The 20,521-nt window shown below is 41.7% G+C and overlaps 1 protein-coding gene across 1 annotated transcript in view; it reads right to left on the bottom strand.

Moving 5' to 3' along the window:
- SCAF4 (SR-related CTD associated factor 4) overlaps positions 1 to 20,521 on the bottom strand; it is a 122,555-nt gene that overhangs the window by 94,674 nt on the left and 7,360 nt on the right. Inside the window, exon 10 of the mRNA XM_053705175.1 lies at positions 11,111 to 11,438. Within this exon, the coding sequence (XP_053561150.1) occupies positions 11,111 to 11,438 (328 nt within the window). The remainder of the gene's footprint in view (positions 1 to 11,110; positions 11,439 to 20,521) is intronic.

The raw sequence follows: 20,521 nt of genomic DNA, 5'->3' as shown, positions 1-20,521 counted from the left end.
AGTTGCTTAAAATTGCATGCTTAATCTGAATCACTAAAGAAATTTTTTGGATACAGTGTCCCTTTAAGCTAACATTAAAAACACTGAACCCAGTTGTGTCATCAAGTTCCCATATAGGTATGTTGGGATCAAAAAATTTAAATGATTAAAGTCAGCAGCACTAGAGTTAATATAAACAAAGTCCTTTCAATCCGAGGGCTGTTTTTAAATTATCCTTACTATTTTAAATATACTGCTTGGCTTATTAATCAAGAGAGTATTTTTAGCAAGTTATTATTATTACAACATAGGTTAGCAAGTTAAAAAAGGAGACAAAGCTTCTCCAAGAGGACCCCTGACGCACGTTTCACAAAAAATGCTTTCTCAGAGGGGGTGTGGGCCGCCGCTATTGCAGAATATTTATGAGTCTGTAAAACCCTCCTCATATTGCGATTGGAGCACAACATACCTGCAGGGAGGATTGTCATTGGTTACTCATGTCATTTAAAGAAATCAACCAGTAGGAAGATATATCCTCTTTTTGTTTGCTACTCGTCATTAGTGATGTCATCCAGGGGTGTATACATAACACGTCATTCATTCACCCCATTGGGCGATCATGTTTATTTACTGACATGCATTATTTAGCCCGGAGAGAGCAGATACTTAATATAGAAAAAATTGAAGAATCAATGGGATAGTTCTCCGTTATATATGGGCGATATGTAATTTCAGTTAAATATGGACAATTGAATCTACTTATCGATACCAATAGCGGTACAGTGATGTAGTCACTATTATAACCTTCAATTATATATAAAGATGGTTATAATCAGGTCATTCAGGAAATGTGTATGAATGTAATGCACTGTATTGGGGAGAGCAAATACTTAATACAATAGAAATCGTAATGAGAATTTAATTTCAATTCTGCCAAACATGTGAGCTGGTTCCTGCATATAAGGACACTGCATTGTTGCTGATAATGAAAGAACATTAAATTAACATCATCGATCAACACTTGGTATTGGGTTCACAATGCCCTGTTAAAAGCTCTTGTCACCTATGTTTCCAACTCATAACACTAAAGAGGCAGTAACTCGATACTTTAGTGTCAATAATGATAAATATCACTGCTACATAATCTTGAACTAGATAGAGACTGTGATATAGTGTTATGCTTCACTTGGCATTTTTCACAAATTTATGCAAACATGTTTATAATTACGAAAGATATACCATACTTAAAATCTGCTCATTAATACCAGTAGTGGTACAGTGATGTGGTCACTTCATAGCTTACAGTTAATTCAAAACCAGTTATGATAATGTGTTCCAGAGAATACATATGCCTAGTATATGCTATATTGAGGGTAATGAAAGCTTGTACAGTACAGATCATAACAAAAATGATCAGTTATGTCAAATATATGAACTGATTGGTACACTATAACTTAAGATAATTGTGATTTATAAATGAACATCTGATTCGATGTATATTATTTATAGTGTTATGATCAATGTAAACTTTGATGGAAAATCCTGTCAAATAATAGAACGTACATATCACTGATCGCATATCTAGGATTCCTTTGCTATTGATGTTTATAAAGCAAGACAGCCATTATAATCAGTGGCCAGTCATAATTATCAGCCTATAATGTACTCTTGGAGGGTGTATTGGCATGTGGTAGAATTAGGTGTAAATTCAATGAATTTTATTAACTTCGTATATTACAAAATATATAATCTTTGACAAGATTATTTAAGTGTACCTGAATGTGGTTAAAGGAAAAAAATGAAAATGAAATTTTTTTAACAATAATAGAATCAAACCATTGAGATATTATCTACAATGTGATTAAAGTGTTACATGGTATTGAACAAGTGTAAAAAGGAAGGGGGACTATAGTGACAGATACAACCAGTGAACACGTGATAAAGTGATAAGTGTAATTAAATATGATCCCATTTTTATATGAATAGTATTTCAGAGGGAATAACAAATATGACAAAATAAGTGAAATTATAAGTGAGATAAGGTGTGTGATACATATACATTATAAATATACAAAAAAGTTGTTAAAATCATTCATGCCATTAGGTTTCACTGAATTTAATAGATATATATCCATTTACACTCCATTTTCAGCAGGGTTTTTTCCAATGTTTCCACCTCTTATGCCTAAGGATGCTCTTTGAATAACTGTGTATTGTAAGCCCATAGGTGTACTGTTGTGATGTTGCTGAAAAAGTTTTGCAACAGATGTTAATTTTTTGCCTCTGGCTTCATCTCTGTTGGCATTTTTGAAATTATTGGCATGTTTCAGGATGCATACTTTTACTTCACGTGTGGTCATCCCAACGTTAATCATTTTGCATGAGCAAAAAAATGCATATACAGTATGACTCCTATTGATTTACATGAAAAGTGTGAGGTTAAAGTTTACTTTTTGCCAGTTCTTTCAGTGACATGTTATAAAGTGCCTGCTCTCTGCCATAAAAACTTCCCCATGAAGGATTTTGTGTCCCAAAGTAACTGTATGTTTAAATCTTAACCCTGTCAGTGCCAGCCTCCTAGTCCCAGAAGACAAAAGGCCTTTACCTGCTAAAAAAGAACAAAAGAACAGAGTAAACCTACTCAGGCTTTTAATACCAGGGCAGCAACATGTTAGGAAAACACAGTGAAGCCCACTTCACAAGTTCCTAACTGCTTAAAAGCCACCAATGCCCTACTGAAGAGACTAACATGGAGTACGGCTAGACCCAATGTTAAGAGGAAAGATCAGAGCAAACCTTCTCTGGCTTTCAAAATAATAAAATCTTGATTGAAGTGAAATAATTCCAATTTTCTTCAGACACCCAAAACTTCACCTCCTCCTTGCAACAAAGGCAAATAGAATGACTGGGGGGTCGTGGGAAGGGAAGTGATACTTAACAGCTTTGCTGTGGTGCTCTTTGCCTCCTCTCCTGCTGGCCAGGAGTGATATTCCCAACAGTAATTGATGATGCCATGGACTCACCATATCTTAGGAGAGAAATAACAATATTTTTTAAAAAAGTAAAAAAACATAATTTATGCTTACCTGATAAATTCCTTTCTTCTGTAGTGTGATCAGTCCACGGGTCATCATTACTTCTGGGATATTAACTGCTCCCCTACAGGAAGTGCAAGAGGATTCACCCAGCAGAGCTGCATATAGCTCCTCCCCTCTACGTCACTCCCAGTCATTCGACCAAGGACCAACGAGAAAGGAAAAGCCAAGGGTGAAGTGGTGACTGGAGTATAAATTAAAAAATATTTACCTGCCTTAAAAACAGGGCGGGCCGTGGACTGATCACACTACAGAAGAAAGGAATTTATCAGGTAAGCATAAATTATGTTTTCTTCTGTTAAGTGTGATCAGTCCACGGGTCATCATTACTTCTGGGATACCAATACCAAAGCAAAAGTACACTGATGACGGGAGGGATAGGCAGACTCTTTATACAGAAGGAACCACTGCCTGAAGAACCTTTCTCCCAAAAATAGCCTCCGATGAAGCAAAGGTGTCAAATTTGTAAAATTTGGAAAAAGTATGAAGCGAAGACCAAGTTGCAGCCTTGCAAATCTGTTCAACAGAGGCCTCATTCTTGAAGGCCCAAGTGGAAGCCACAGCTCTAGTAGAATGAGCTGTAATTCTTTCAGGGGGCTGCTGTCCAGCAGTCTCATAAGCTAAACGAATTATGCTACGAAGCCAAAAAGAAAGAGAGGTAGCGGAAGCTTTTTGACCTCTCCTCTGCCCAGAGTAAATGACAAACAGAGAAGACGTTTGTCGGAATTCCTTAGTTGCCTGCAAGTAAAATTTTAGAGCCCGGACTACATCCAGGTTGTGCAGTAGACGTTCCTTCTTTGAAGAAGGATTTGGGCATAAAGAAGGAACAACAATCTCTTGATTGATATTCCTGTTAGTAACTACCTTAGGTAAGAACCCAGGTTTAGTACGCAGGACTACCTTATCCGAATGAAAAATCAAATAAGGAGAATCACAATGTAAGGCTGATAATTCAGAGACTCTTCGAGCCGAGGAAATAGCCATTAAAAATAGAACTTTCCAAGATAACAACTTTATATCAATGGAATGAAGGGGTTCAAACGGAACGCCCTGTAAAACATTAAGAACAAGGTTTAAACTCCATGGTGGAGCAACAGTTTTAAACACAGGCTTAATCCTGGCCAAAGCCTGACAAAAAGCCTGGACGTCAGGAACTTCTGACAGACGTTTGTGTAACAGAATGGACAGAGCTGAGATCTGTCCCTTTAATGAACTAGCAGAAAAACCCTTTTCTAAACCTTCTTGTAGAAAAGACAATGTCCTAGGAATCCTAACCTTACTCCAAGAGTAACCTTTGGATTCACACCAATGTAGGTATTTACGCCATATCTTATGGTAAATCTTTCTGGTAACAGGTTTCCTAGTCTGTATTAAGGTACTAATAACTGACTCAGAAAACCCACGTCTTGATAAAATTAAGCGTTCAATTTCCAAGCAGTCAGCTTCAGAGAAGTTAGATTTTGATGTTTGAAGGGACCCTGTATCAGAAGGTCCTGTTTCAGAGGTAGAGACCAAGGCGGACAGGATGACATGTCCACCAGGTCTGCATACCAAGTCCTGCGTGGCCACGCAGGTGCTATTAGAATCACTGATGCTCTCTCTTGTTTGATTCTGGCAATCAATCGAGGAAGCAACGGGAAGGGTGGAAACACGTAAGCCATCCTGAAGTCCCAAGGTGCTGTCAGAGCATCTATCAGGACTGCTCCTGGATCCCTGGATCTGGACCCGTAACGAGGAAGCTTGGCGTTCTGTCGAGACGCCATGAGATCTATCTCTGGTTTGCCCCAACGTCTAAGTATTTGGGCAAAGACCTCCGGATGAAGTTCCCACTCCCCCGGATGAAAAGTCTGACGACTTAAGAAATCCGCCTCCCAGTTCTCCACTCCCGGGATGTGGATTGCTGACAGGTGGCAAGAGTGAGACTCTGCCCAGCGAATTATCTTTGATACTTCCATCATAGCTAGGGAGCTTCTTGTCCCTCCCTGATGGTTGATGTAAGCTACAGTCGTGATGTTGTCCGACTGAAACCTGATGAACCCCCGAGTTGTCAACTGGGGCCAAGCCAGGAGGGCATTGAGAACTGCTCTCAATTCCAGAATGTTTATTGGCAGGAGACTCTCCTCCTGACTCCATAGTCCCTGAGCCTTCAGGGAATTCCAGACGGCACCCCAACCTAGAAGGCTGGCGTCTGTTGTTACAATTGTCCAGTCTGGTCTGCTGAATGGCATCCCCCTGGACAGGTGTGGCCGAGAAAGCCACCATAGAAGAGAATTTCTGGTCTCTTGATCCAGATTCAGAGAAGGGGATAAGTCTGAGTAATCCCCATTCCACTGACCTAGCATGCACAGTTGCAGTGGTCTGAGGTGTAAGCGTGCAAAGGGTACTATGTCCATTGCCGCTACCATTAAGCCGATTACCTCCATACATTGAGCCACTGACGGGTGTTGAATGGAATGAAGAGTGCGGCAAGCACTTTGAAGTCTTGATAGCCTGTCCTCTGTCAGGTAAATCTTCATTTCTACAGAATCTATAAGAGTCCCCAGGAAGGGAACTCTTGTGAGTGGAACGAGTGAACTTTTCTTTTCGTTCACCTTCCATCCATGTGACCTTAGAAATGCCAGCACTAACTCTGTATGAGATTTGGCAGTTTGAAAGCTTGAAGCTTGTATCAGAATGTCGTCTAGGTATGGAGCTACCGAGATTCCCCGCGGTCTTAGTACCGCCAGAAGAGCACCCAGAACCTTTGTGAAGATTCTTGGCGCTGTAGCCAATCCGAATGGAAGAGCCACAAACTGGTAATGCCTGTCTAGGAAGGCAAACCTTAGGTACCGGTAATGATCTTTGTGAATCGGTATGTGCAGGTAAGCATCTTTTAAATCTACAGTGGTCATGTACTGACCCTCTTGGATCATAGGTAAAATTGTCCGAATAGTCTCCATCTTGAACGATGGAACTCTTAGGAATTTGTTTAGGATCTTTAAGTCCAGGATTGGTCTGAAAGTTCCCTCTTTTTTGGGAACCACAAACAGATTTGAGTAAAACCCCTGTCCCTGTTCCGATCGTGGAACTGGATGGATTACTCCCATTAACAAGAGCTCTTGTACGCAGCGTAGAAAAGCCTCTTTCTTTGTCTGGATTGTTGACAATCTTGACAGATGAAATCTCTCTCTTGGAGGAGAGTATTTGAAGTCCAGAAGGTATCCCTGAGATATTATCTCTAGCGCCCAGGGATCCTGAACATCTCTTGCCCAAGCCTGGGCGAAGAGAGAAAGTCTGCCCCCCACTAGATCCGATCCCGGATCGGGGGCCCTCAATTCATGCTGTTTTGGGGGCAGCAGCAGGTTTCCTAGTCTGCTTGCCCTTGCTCCAGGACTGGTTAGGTTTCCAGCCTTGTCTGTAGCGAGCAACAGCTCCTTCCTGTTTTGGTGCAGAGGAAGTTGATGCTGCTCCTGCTTTGAAACTACGAAAGGAACGAAAACTAGACTGTCTAGTCTTGGCTTTGTCCTGAGGCAGGGCATGGCCTTTACCTCCTGTAATGTCAGCGATAATCTCTTTCAACCCGGGCCCGAATAAGGTCTGCCCTTTGAAAGGTATATTAAGCAATTTAGACTTAGAAGTAACATCAGCTGACCAGGATTTTAGCCACAGCGCCCTGCGTGCCTGAATGGCGAATCCTGAATTCTTCGCCGTAAGTTTAGTAAGATGTACTACGGCCTCCGAAATGAATGAATTAGCTAGTTTAAGGACTCTAAGCCTGTCCGTAATGTCGTCCAGAGTAGCTGAACCAATGTTCTCTTCCAGAGACTCAATCCAGAATGCCGCTGCAGCCGTGATCGGCGCAATGCATGCAAGGGGTTGCAATATAAAACCTTGTTGAACAAACATTTTCTTAAGGTAACCCTCTAACTTTTTATCCATTGGATCTGAAAAAGCACAGCTATCCTCCACCGGGATAGTGGTACGCTTAGCTAAAGTAGAAACTGCTCCCTCCACCTTAGGGACCGTTTGCCATAAGTCCCTTGTGGTGGCGTCTATTGGAAACATTTTTCTAAATATCGGAGGGGGTGAGAACGGCACACCGGGTCTATCCCACTCCTTAGTAACAATTTCAGTAAGTCTCTTAGGTATAGGAAAAACCTCAGTACTCGTCGGTACCGCAAAATATTTATCCAACCTACACATTTTCTCTGGTATTGCAACTGTGTTACAATCATTCAGAGCCGCTAACACCTCCCCTAGTAATACACGGAGGTTTTCCAGTTTAAATTTAAAATTTGAAATATCTGAATCCAGTCTGTTTGGATCAGAACCGTCACCCACAGAATGAAGTCCTCATGTTCTGCCACCTGTGACGCAGTGTCTGACATGGCCCTAATATTATCAGCGCACTCTGTTCTCACCCCAGAGTGATCACGCTTACCTTTTAGTTCTGGTAATTTAGCCAAAACTTCAGTCATAACAGTAGCCATATCCTGTAATGTGATTTGTAATGGCCGCCCAGCTGTACTCGGCGCTACAATATCACGCACCTCCCTCTGAGCGGGAGATGTAGGTACTGACACGTGAGGCGAGTTAGTCGGCATAACTCTCCCCTCGTTGTTTGGTGAAATTTGTTCAATTTGTACAGATTGATTTTTATTTAAAGTAGCATCAATACAGTTAGTACATAAATTTCTATTGGGCTCCACTTTGGCATTGCAACAAATGACACAGGTATCATCTTCTGAATCAGACATGTTTAACACACTAGCAAATAAACTTGCAACTTGGAAATACAATTCAAATAGAATAATATTAAAACGTACTGTGCCTTTAAGAAGCACAGAAGATCTATGACAGTTAAAAAATAATAAATTGAAACAGTTATAGCCTCAATCCTTGTAAACAACACAACTTTAGCAAAGGTTTAATCCCATTAGCAAAGATAACAATTTCTGAAAGCAGGAAACAAATTACAGAATAAAAGTTTTTATTTCAGTCAAACTATAATTCTCACAGCTCTGCTGAGAGAAATTACCTCCCTCAAAATAAGTTTTGAAGACCCCTGAGCTCTGTAGAGATGAACCAGATCATGCAGGGAATACAATGAGTTGCTGACTGAAATATTTGATGCATAGTAAAAGCGCCCCTCCCCCACACACACAGCAGTGAGGGAGAACAGAAACTGACAGAAAAAACAGATTTAAGCAACTGCCAAGTGGAAAAATGGTGCCCAAACATTTATTCACTCAGTACCTCAGCAAATGAAAACGATTTTACATTCCAGCAAAAACGTTAAACATAATCTCTAGTTATTAAACAGCTTTATGTCTTTCTTACAGTGTAATTCTAGTGAAGTACCATTCTCCCAGAATACTGAAGTGTAAAGTATACATACATGACATTATATCGGTATGGCAGGATTTTCTCATCAATTCCATTGTCAGAAAATAAAAACTGCTACATACCTCTATGCAGATTCATCTGCCCGCTGTCCCCTGATCTGAAGTTTACCTCACTCCTCAGATGGCCGAGAACAGCAATATGATCTTAACTACTCCGGCTAAAATCATAGCAAAACTCTGGTAGATTCTTCCTCAAACTCTGCCAGAGAGGTAATAACACACTCCGGTGCTATTTTAAAATAACAAACTTTTGATTGAAGATATAAAACTAAGTATAATCACCATAGTCCTCTCACACGACCTATCTAGTTGCTGGGTGCAAGAGAATGACTGGGAGTGACGTAGAGGGGAGGAGCTATATGCAGCTCTGCTGGGTGAATCCTCTTGCACTTCCTGTAGGGGAGCAGTTAATATCCCAGAAGTAATGATGACCCGTGGACTGATCACACTTAACAGAAGAAAAGAGTTTAAATCCAGTTTAGCACCCAGGTGGCAAATGGCTCAGCAGCCAGAGGGTTAAAGGGGCTGGACTTCAAAATTGTCAAATGACACACACTCTGAATATTTACTATAATTTAACCCTTTAACAGATGGATTAAAAACAGAAAAGTTAAACATACTTTTTTAATGGCAAAGATTAAATATATGGCATTTTATTAGTTAAGGTTTACCATCACTTTAAATGGACAGTCTACACAATAGACATCTTAAAGTCTTACCTAAGATCAAGCTGCAAATAGCCTCCTGCACCCCTTTCTATATCATGCAGCAGGTACAGTAAAAAAGTTATTTTAAAATGAATATTGTTTCTGGCTACTTTGAAATGGCAGCCAAGCTCCACCCACTGATGACATCACAATCTGGGCTGCATCTAGGCATTCTGCTGAATAGCATTGACAGTCTGTTGAATGCAACTAGTGAACCTTTAATGCAGCCCAGATCGTGAAGTTATCAGTAGGCGTCGCTTGGCAGCCATTTTAAAGTGACCAGAAATAATATTCATTTTAAAATAACCAACTCCTGCATGATATAGAAAGGGGTACAGGAGGCTATTTGCAGCTTACTCTAAGGTAAGACTTTAAAAGTGATTGTAAAGTTTACAATAAGGCTTCTTTTTTTAAATATCTTTGCATTTTGGAAAACAGACGAACGATCCTCCCTCCGGCATCTCCTACTGTATTGAGCAGATCGATGAAGAATACGGCTTTCGCCAATAATTGCGTGCCCCCTTTGGTGTCCAGCTCGTGGGGCATGCAAAGGTTGGAGCAAGCTGGATTCGTCATCGATATGTTAACTACAGTAGAAGATGCGGACGGAGAATCAGGGGTCTGTTTTCCGTAACTAAAAGGTATTTTAAAAACGAAGCATCCTTGAAAAGTTTAACGAATGAAAGTGCCCCTGTTTCTAAGATATTTTTTAAATACCGGGCACTAATTCATTAAACTTCAATTAATCACTTCAAGATGACTAAGGTGTAGAGTGTCCCTTTACCTGAAACATTAGTTTATATATGCATAAAAGGTAATTAAGATGCCAAAGACTACAGCAATTATGAAATATACTATTCTGGAACAGCTTCAGTACAAATCGCCACACAAAGGGCCACAAATAATTCCAGAGTCTCAGGTTTTGTCCTAGTAAGGCCCACTCAGCTTTTACATTTCTAAAATCAATAAATTGAAATTTTGATGAACATCATATTTTAAATAAGCCACTTTTAACGTGAAACCTGCTGTCACATGTTTTGATTACCTTTTGAGAAACACTAGTGATTAACATCAATGGTTAAATTAAAGGGACAGTAAATTAAAAATTAAAACAAACTGAATTGGATGGAGCAAGAAAAAACTAAACAAACAAAAAAAAAAACAAAAAAAAAACTTAATTTCCTTCTTTGATCAATTTTTCTAAATATCCTTTGTTAAAGGGTAATCCTAGGTGAGCTCAGGAGCACTCACATGTCTAGCCATCTAGCATCAGTGTTTCAAGTGATTGTAACTATGTATAATATAACATTGCTATAAATACTGCTGCCATAGACTGCTACAGACACATGCTCGCCTCTAAGCTTCTATCATTGAAGAAGGTTTAGTCCAACAAAGGATTCCAAGATAACGAAGGAAATTAGATAACCAAAGTAAATTGGAAAGTTGTTTAAAATTGCACGCTCTGAATAATTAAAATGTATTTTTGACTTTACACATTTAAACCCCATTCCCCAACTGATTATATCTATTCCAGAGTGGTCCACTCTGTAGAATGGGCAGTATGTAAAAGAAAGGATGTGGTGTATAATCGTGAAATAATGATACTTTTTTTTACCTTCCTTTGAAGGGATGGTCATTTTTTTGTTGACATTTTAACAATCCACAAAACATCTTTCTAGGCTGTCAAACAAAACTGTTACAGTAGTTTAAATTAAAAGCATTAATGGCACAAAGAGAAAGGAAAATATTACAGGAAATCTCAAAGAATTTATACATAAGGAGTCAAATGGATTAATGTATTCCATGTTTGTTCAAGAAGGGTCAATAAAGGTATGTAGTATCCACATAGCAAATTATGTGTAATGAAAAATACTATATTGTTATTTTAAACACATAGTACATATTGAAATGAAATTAAAAAACATAAGCAAAGAAAAGAACTTACCAGGGGGCATCTGCATTGGGTTAAAGCCATGTCTCATAAATGGCGGAGGGGGAATTCCAGGAGCAAATCCAGGTGGGGGAATGTTTATGGGACCAGGAAATGCTGGTGGCTGAAGACCTGGTGGCAATCCTTGAGGTGGCAGCATGCCTTGTAGAGGCAGCATTCCTTGTGGGAGAGGTATCCCCTGAGGAACAACAACACCCTGAGGCAGATGTAAGCCTGGAGCTGGCATAGCCTGATGTAGAGGAAGCCCCTGATGAGAAGGTACTTGGCTAACAGACATTCCCGGATGAGGAAGAGATGGCATTGGCTGATGAGGTGGCACAGGCTAAAAAAAAAAAAAAAAAAAAAAAAAAAAAAGGTGTATAATGCACATTTAGATCATTTAAACAAAATTACAAATAGATTTTCACAGACAACAGGACACCTGCACGCACACACAATGTCTAATTCTAATTAGCAAGGTGTGAGACTAATTTACAACATTTTTTATGTACTTTTTAATAATTTGTTTGTGTCCCCCTTACAAACCAAACATTTAACAGCAGTAACATAGAAACATGGTTTAAATTAAAACAAACACCCATATTTCATACATTGGTAAAGAATATTGCAACAGGATAAGCACATGAAGGTTGACAACCATTTGTAGTCGTGATCCCTGCATAACAGAGATAATCAGCTGCCTGCTGTTTCTAAGTGGTGTGTACCATAAATTCTGGTCAAAAGAGACCATTCTTATTGAAAGACTGGGAAATTGGGTGCCTGCAAGGTTTTTAAATGCGATCGATGTATATTGCTAAATATTTTGCATAATATACAAGTTATTCAATGTATTCATTAACACATCTCAAAAGTCTCCTTTATGTAATAATTATTAAAAAAACATAATTTATGCTTACCTGATAAATGTATTTCTCTTGTAGTGTATCCAGTCCACGGATCATCCATTACTTGTGGGATATTCTCCTTCCCAACAGGAAGTTGCAAGAGGATAACCCTCAGCAGAGCTGCTATATAGCTACTCCCCTCACTGCCATATCCAGTCATTCGACAGAAACAAGACGAGAAAGGAGAAACCATAGGGTGCAGTGGTGACTGTAGTTTAATTAAAATTTAGACCTGCCTTAAAAGGACAGGGCGGGCCGTGGACTGGATACACTACAAGAGAAATAAATTTATCAGGTAAGCATAAATTATGTTTTCTCTTGTTAAGTGTATCCAGTCCACAGATCATCCATTACTTGTGGGATACCAATACCAAAGCTAAAGTACACGGATGATGGGAGGGACAAGGCAGGAACTTAAACGGAAGGAACCACTGCCTGTAGAACATTTCTCCCAAAAACAGCCTCCGAAGAAGCAAAAGTGTCAAATTTGTAAAATTTTGAAAAGGTGTGAAGCGAAGACCAAGTCGCAGCCTTGCAAATCTGTTCAACAGAGGCCTCATTTTTAAAGGCCCAGGTGGAAGCCACAGCTCTAGTAGAATGAGCTGTAATCCTTTCAGGGGGCTGCTGTCCAGCAGTCTCATAGGCTAAGCGTATTATGCTCCGAAGCCAAAAGGAGAGAGAGGCTGCCGAAGCTTTTTGACCTCTCCTCTGTCCAGAGTAAACGACAAACAGGGCAGATGTTTGACGAAAATCTTTAGTAGCCTGTAAGTAAAACTTCAAGGCACGGACTACGTCCAGATTATGCAAAAGACGTTCCTTCTTTGAAGAAGGATTAGGACACAATGATGGAACAACAATCTCTTGATTGATATTCCTGTTAGAAACCACCTTAGGTAAAAACCCAGGTTTGGTACGCAGAACTACCTTGTCTGAATGAAAAATCAGATAAGGAGAATCACAATGTAAGGCAGATAACTCAGAGACTCTTCGAGCCGAGGAAATAGCCATCAAAAACAGAACTTTCCAAGATAACAGCTTAATATCAATGGAATGAAGGGGTTCAAATGGAACTCCCTGAAGAACTTTAAGAACCAAGTTTAAGCTCCACGGGGAAGCAACAGTTTTAAACACAGGCTTAATCCTAACCAAAGCCTGACAAAATGCCTGGACGTCTGGAACTTCTGCCAGACGCTTGTGCAAAAGAATAGACAGAGCAGAGATCTGTCCTTTTAAAGAACTAGCTGATAAGCCTTTGTCCAAACCCTCTTGGAGAAAGGACAATATCCTAGGAATCCTAACTTTACCCCATGAGTAACTCTTGGATTCACACCAATAAAGATATTTACGCCATATCTTATGGTAGATTTTCCTGGTGACAGGCTTCCGAGCCTGTATTAAGGTATCAATGACTGACTCTGAGAATTAGATTTGGATGATTGAAAGGACCTTGTATTAGAAGGTCCTGCCTCAGAGGCAGAGTCCATGGTGGAAGAGATGACATGTCCACTAGGTCTGCATACCAGGTCCTGCGTGGCCACGCAGGCGCTATAAGAATCACTGATGCTCTCTCCTGTTTGATTTTGGCAATCAGTCGAGGGAGCAGAGGAAACAGTGTTAACACATAGGCCAGGTTGAAGAACCAAGGAGCTGCTAGAGCATCTATCAGCGTTGCTTCCGGGTCCCTGGACCTGGATCCATAACAAGGAAGCTTGGCGTTCTGGCGAGACGCCATGAGATCCAGTTCTGGTTTGCCCCAACGATGTACCAGTTGAGCAAACACCTCCGGATGGAGTTCCCACTCCCCCGGATGAAAAGTCTGACGACTTAGAAAATCCGCCTCCCAGTTCTCTACGCCTGGGATGTGGATCGCTGACAGGTGGCAAGAGTGAGACTCTGCCCAGCGAATTATCTTTGAGACTTCTAACATCGCTAGGGAACTCCTGGTTCCCCCTTGATGGTTGATGTAAGCCACAGTCGTGATGTTGTCCGACTGAAATCTGATGAACCTCAGTGTTGCTAACTGAAGCCAAGCTAGAAGAGCCTTGAATATTGCTCTTAACTCCAGAATATTTATTTATAGGAGTTTCTCCTCCTGAGTCCACGATCCCTGAGCCTTCAGGGAGTTCCAGACTGCGCCCCAACCAAGAAGGCTGGCATCTGTTGATACAATCGTCCAATTTGGCCTGCGAAAGGTCATACCCTTGGACGGATGGACCCGAGAAAGCCACCAGAGAAGAGAATCTCTGGTCTCTTGATCCAGATTTAGTAGAGGGGACAAATCTGAGTAATCCCCATTCCACTGACTTAGCATGCATAATTGCAGCGGTCTGAGATGCAGGCGCGCAAATGGCACTATGTCCATTGCCGCTACCATTAAGCCGATTACTTCCATGCACTGAGCCACTGACGGACGTGGAATGGAATGAAGGAAACGGCAAGCATTTAGAAGTTTTGATAACCTGGACTCCGTCAGGTAAATTTTCATCTCTACAGAATCTATAAGAGTCCCGAGAACTCTTTTCCCCGTTCACTTTCCACCCATGCGAAATCAGAAATGCCAGAACTATCTCTGTATGAGACTTGGCAATTTGAAAGCTTGACGCCTGTATCAGGATGTCGTCTAGATACGGAGCCACCGCTATGCCTTGCGGTCTTAGAACCGCCAGAAGTGAGCCCAGAACCTTTGTAAAAATTCTCGGGGCAGTGGCCAACCCGAAGGGAAGAGCTACAAATTGGTAATGCCTGTCTAGAAAGGCAAACCTTAGGAACCGATGATGATCTTTGTGAATCGGTATGTGAAGGTAGGCATCCTTTAAGTCCACTGTGGTCATGTACTGACCCTCTTGGATCATGGGCAGGATGGTCCGAAAAGTTTCCATTTTGAATGATGGAACTCTGAGGAATTTGTTTAAGATCTTTAGATCCAAGATTGGTCTGAAGGTTCCCTCTTTCTTGGGAACCACAGATTTGAATAAAATCCCTATCCTTGTTCCGTCCGCGGAACTGGATGGATCACTCCCATTACTAGGAGGTCTTGCACACAGCTTAGGAATGCCTCTTTCTTTATCTGGTTTGCTGATAACCTTGAAAGATGAAATCTCCCTTGTGGAGGAGAAGCTTTGAAGTCCAGAAGATATCCCTGAGATATGATCTCCAACGCCCAGGGATCCTGAACATCTCTTGCCCACGCCTGGGCGAAGAGAGAAAGTCTGCCCCCCACTAGATCCGTTTCCGGATAGGGGGCCGTTCCTTCATGCTGTCTTGGGGGCAGCAGCAGGCTTTCTGGCCTGCTTGCCCTTGTTCCAGGACTGGTTAGGTTTCCAGGCCTGTCTGGAATGAGCAACAGTTCCCTCTTGTTTTGAAGCGGAGGAAGTTGATGCTGCTCCTGCCTTGAAATTTCGAAAGGCACGAAAATTAGACTGTTTGGCCTTTGATTTAGCCCTGTCCTGAGGAAGGGTATGACCCTTGCCTCCAGTAATGTGAGCAATAATTTCCTTCAAGCCAGGCCCGAATAAGGTCTGCCCCTTGAAAGGAATGTTGAGTAATTTAGACTTTGTTGTCACGTCAGCTGACCAGGATTTAAGCCATAGCGCCTTACGCGCCTGGATGGCGAATCCGGAATTCTTAGCCGTTAGTTTAGTCAAATGAACAATGGCATCAGAAACAAATGAGTTAGCTAGCTTAAGCGTTCTAAGCTTGTCAATAATTTCATTCAATGGAGCTGTCTGGATGGCCTCTTCCAGGGCCTCAAACCAGAATGCCGCCGCAGCAGTGACAGGCGCAATGCATGCAAGGGGCTGTAAAATAAAACCTTGTTGAATAAACATTTTTTTAAGGTAACCCTCCAATTTTTTATCCATTGGATCTGAAAAAGCACAACTGTCCTCAACCGGGATAGTGGTACGCTTTGCTAAAGTAGAAACTGCTCCCTCCACCTTAGGGACCGTCTGCCATAAGTCCCGTGTAGTGGCGTCTATTGGAAACATTTTTCTAAATATAGGAGGTGGGGAAAAGGGCACACCGGGTCTATCCCACTCCTTGCTAATAATTTCTGTAAGCCTTTTAGGTATAGGAAAAACGTCAGTACACACCGGCACAGCATAGTATCTATCCAGCCTACACAATTTCTCTGGAATTGCAACTGTGTTACAGTAATTCAGAGCAGCTAATACCTCCCCAAGCAATACACGGAGGTTCTCAAGCTTAAATTTAAAAATCTCTGAATCAGGTTTCCCAGAGTCAGAGATGTCACCCACAGACTGAAGCTCTCCGTCCTCATGTTCTGCATACTGTGACGCAGTATCAGACATGGCTCTAACAGCGTTTGCGCGCTCTGTATCTCTCCTAACCCCAGAGCTATCGCGCTTGCCTCTTTATTCAGGCAATCTAGATAATACCTCTGACAGGGTATTATTCATGATTGCAGCCATGTCCTGCAAGGTAATCGCTATGGGCGTCCCTGATGTAATTGGCGCCATATTAGCGTGCGTCCCCTGAGCGGGAGGCGAAGGGTCTGACACGTGGGGAGAGTTAGTCGGCATAACTTCCCACTCGACAGAACCCTCTGGTGATAATTCTTTTATAGATAAAGACTGATCTTTACTGTTTAAGTTGAAATCAATACATTTAGTACACATTCTCCTATGGGGCTCCACCATGGCTTTCAAACATAATGAACAAGTAGGTTCCTCTGTGTCAGACATGTTTAAACAGACTAGCAATGAGACTAGCAAGCTTGGAAAACACTTTAAAACAAGTTTACAAGCAATATAAAAAACGTTACTGCGCCTTTAAGAAACACAAATTTTCCCAAATTTTTAAATAACAGTAAAAAAATGCAGTAACACCGAAATTTTTACAGTGTATGTAATAAGTTAGCAGAGCATTGCACCCACTTGCAAATGGATGATTAACCCCTTAACACCAAAAACGGAATAACAAATGACAAAAACGTTTTTTAAACAGTCACAACAACTGCCACAGCTCTACTGTGGCTTTTTACCTCCATCAATACGACTTTTGAAGCCTTTTGAGTCCTTCAGAGAAGTCCTGGATCATGCAGGAAGAAGCTGGATGTCTGTGTCTGTAATTTTTGCTGTTCAAAAAAACGCCAAAATAGGCCCCTCCCACTCATATTACAACAGTGGAAAGCCTCCAGGAACTGTTTCTAGGCAAAATTCAAGCCAGCCATGTGGAAAAAAACTAGGCCCCAATACGTTTTATCACCAAACATATGTAAAAAACGATTAAACATGCCAGCAAACGTTTTAAAATACTTTTATAAGAGTATGTATCTCTATTAATAAGCCTGATACCAGTCGCTATCACTGCATTTAAGGCTTTACTTACATTACTTCGGTATCAGCAGCATTTTCTAGCAAATTCCATTCCCTAGAAAAATATTTTAACTGCACATACCTTATTACAGGAAAACCTGCACGCTATTCCCCCTCTGAAGTTACCTCACTCATCAGAATATGTGAGAACAGCAAAGGATCTTAGTTACTTCTGCTAAGATCATAGAAAACGCAGGCAGATTCTTCTTCTAAATACTGCCTGAGATAAACAGTACACTCCGGTACCATTTAAAAAACAGAATTTATGCTTACCTGATAAATTACTTTCTCCAACGGTGTGTCCGGTCCACGGCGTCATCCTTACTTGTGGGATATTCTCTTCCCCAACAGGAAATGGCAAAGAGCCCAGCAAAGCTGGTCATATGATCCCTCCTAGGCTCCGCCTACCCCAGTCATTCGACCGACGTACAGGAGGAAATATGCATAGGAGAAACCATATGATACCGTGGTGACTGTAGTTAGAGAAAATAATTCATCAGACCTGATTAAAAAAACCAGGGCGGGCCGTGGACCGGACACACCGTTGGAGAAAGTAATTTATCAGGTAAGCATAAATTCTGTTTTCTCCAACATAGGTGTGTCCGGTCCACGGCGTCATCCTTACTTGTGGGAACCAATACCAAAGCTTTAGGACACGGATGAAGGGGAGCAAATCAGGTCACCTAAATGGAAGGCACCACGGCTTGCAAAACCTTTCTCCCAAAAATAGCCTCTGAAGAAGCAAAAGTATCAAATTTGTAAAATTTGGCAAAAGTGTGCAGTGAAGACCAAGTCGCTGCCTTACATATCTGGTCAACAGAAGCCTCGTTCTTGAAGGCCCATGTGGAAGCCACAGCCCTAGTGGAGTGAGCTGTGATTCTTTCAGGAGGCTGCCGTCCGGCAGTCTCATAAGCCAAACGGATAATGCTTTTAAGCCAAAAGGAAAGAGAGGCAGAAGTTGCTTTTTGACCTCTCCTTTTACCAGAATAAACAACAAACAAAGAAGAAGTTTGTCTGAAATCTTTAGTGGCCTCTAAATAGAATTTTAGAGCACGGACTACGTCCAAATTGTGTAACAAACGTTCCTTCTTTGAAACTGGATTCGGGCACAAAGAAGGTACAACTATCTCCTGGTTAATATTCTTGTTGGAAACAACTTTCGGAAGAAAACCAGGCTTAGTACGCAAAACCACCTTATCTGCATGGAACACCAGATAGGGCGGAGAACACTGCAGAGCAGATAACTCAGAAACTCTTCTAGCAGAAGAAATTGCAACCAAAAACAAAACTTTCCAAGATAATAACTTAATATCTACGGAATGTAAGGGTTCAAACGGAACCCCTTGAAGAACTGAAAGAACTAGATTAAGACTCCAGGGAGGAGTCAAGGGTCTGTAAACAGGCTTGATTCTAACCAGAGCCTGAACAAACGCTTGAACGTCTGGCACAGCTGCCAGCCTTTTGTGAAGTAAAACAGATAACGCAGAAATCTGTCACTTCAGAGAACTTGCAGATAATCCCTTCTCCAAACCCTCTTGTAGAAAGGATAAAATCCTAGGAATTTTTATCTTGTTCCATGGGAATCCTTTAGATTCACACCAATAGATATATTTTTTCCATATCTTATGGTAAATTTTTCTAGTTACAGGCTTTCTAGCCTGAATCAGAGTATCTATTACAGAATCTGAAAACCCACGCTTTGATAAAATCAAGCGTTCAATCTCCAAGCAGTCAGTTGGAGAGAAAACAGATTCGGATGTTCGAATGGACCTTGAACAAGAAGGTCCTGTCTCAAAGGTAGCTTCCATGGTGGAGCCGATGACATATTCACCAGGTCTGCATACCAAGTCCTGCGTGGCCACGCAGGAGCTATCAAGATCACCGAAGCCCTCTCCTGGTTGATCCTGGCTACCAGCCTGGGAATGAGAGGAAACGGTGGGAAAACATAAGCTAGGTTGAAGGTCCAAGGTGCTACTAGTGCATCTACTAGAGTCGCCTTGGGATCCCTGGATCTGGACCCGTAACAAGGAACCTTGAAGTTCTGACGAGACGCCATCAGATCCATGTCTGGAATGCCCCATAATTGAGTTATTTGGGCAAAGATTTCCGGGTGGAGTTCCCACTCCCCCGGATGGAATGTCTGACGACTCAAAAAATCCGCTTCCCAATTTTCCACTCCTGGGATGTGGATTGCAGACAAGTGGCAGGAGTGATCCTCCGCCCATTGAATTATCTTGGTCACTTCCTCCATCGCCAGGGAACTCCTTGTTCCCCCCTGATGGTTGATATATGCAACTATCGTCATGTTGTCTGATTGAAACCTTATGAATTTGGCCTTTGCTAGATGAGGCCAAGCTTTGAGAGCATTGAATATCGCTCTCAGTTCCAGAATGTTTATCGGGAGAAGAGATTCTTCCCAAGACCATAGACCCTGAGCTTTCAGGGGTTCCCAGACCGCGCCCCAGCCCACCAGACTGGCGTCGGTCGTGACAATGACCCACTCTGGTCTGCGGAAGCTCATTCCCTGTGACAGGTTGTCCAGGATTAGCCACCAACGGAGTGAATCTCTGGTCCTCTGATCTACTTGAATCGTCGGAGACAAGTCTGTACAATCCCCATTCCACTGTCTGAGCATGCACAGTTGTAATGGTCTTAGATGAATTCGTGCAAAAGGAACTATGTCCATTGCTGCAACCATCAATCCTATTACTTCCATGCACTGCGCTATGGAAGGACGAAGAACAGAATGAAGAACTTGACAAGAGCTTAGAAGTTTTGATTTTCTGACCTCTGTCAGAAAAATCCTCATTTCTAAGGAGTCTATTATTGTTCCCAAGAAGGGAACTCTTGTTGACGGGGAAAGAGAACTTTTCTCTACGTTCACTTTCCATCCGTGAGATCTGAGAAAGGCTAGGACGATGTCCGTATGAGCCTTTGCTTTTGACAGAGACGACGCTTGAATCAGGATGTCGTCCAAGTACGGTACTACTGCAATGCCCCTTGGTCTTAGAACCGCTAGAACGGACCCTAGTACCTTTGTGAAAATTCTCGGAGCAGTGGCTAATCCGAATGGAAGTGCCACAAACTGGTAATGCTTGTCCAGAAAAGCGAACCTTAGGAACTGATGATGTTCCTTGTGGATAGGAATATGGAGGTACGCATCCTTTAAATCCACCGTGGTCATA

Source organism: Bombina bombina, chromosome 3 (assembly GCF_027579735.1).
Source record: "Bombina bombina isolate aBomBom1 chromosome 3, aBomBom1.pri, whole genome shotgun sequence".
NCBI classification, from domain to species: Eukaryota; Metazoa; Chordata; class Amphibia; order Anura; family Bombinatoridae; genus Bombina; species Bombina bombina.
The sequence above is the reverse complement of the archived record's forward strand: the minus strand, read 5'-3'. Positions and strand labels throughout refer to the sequence as shown.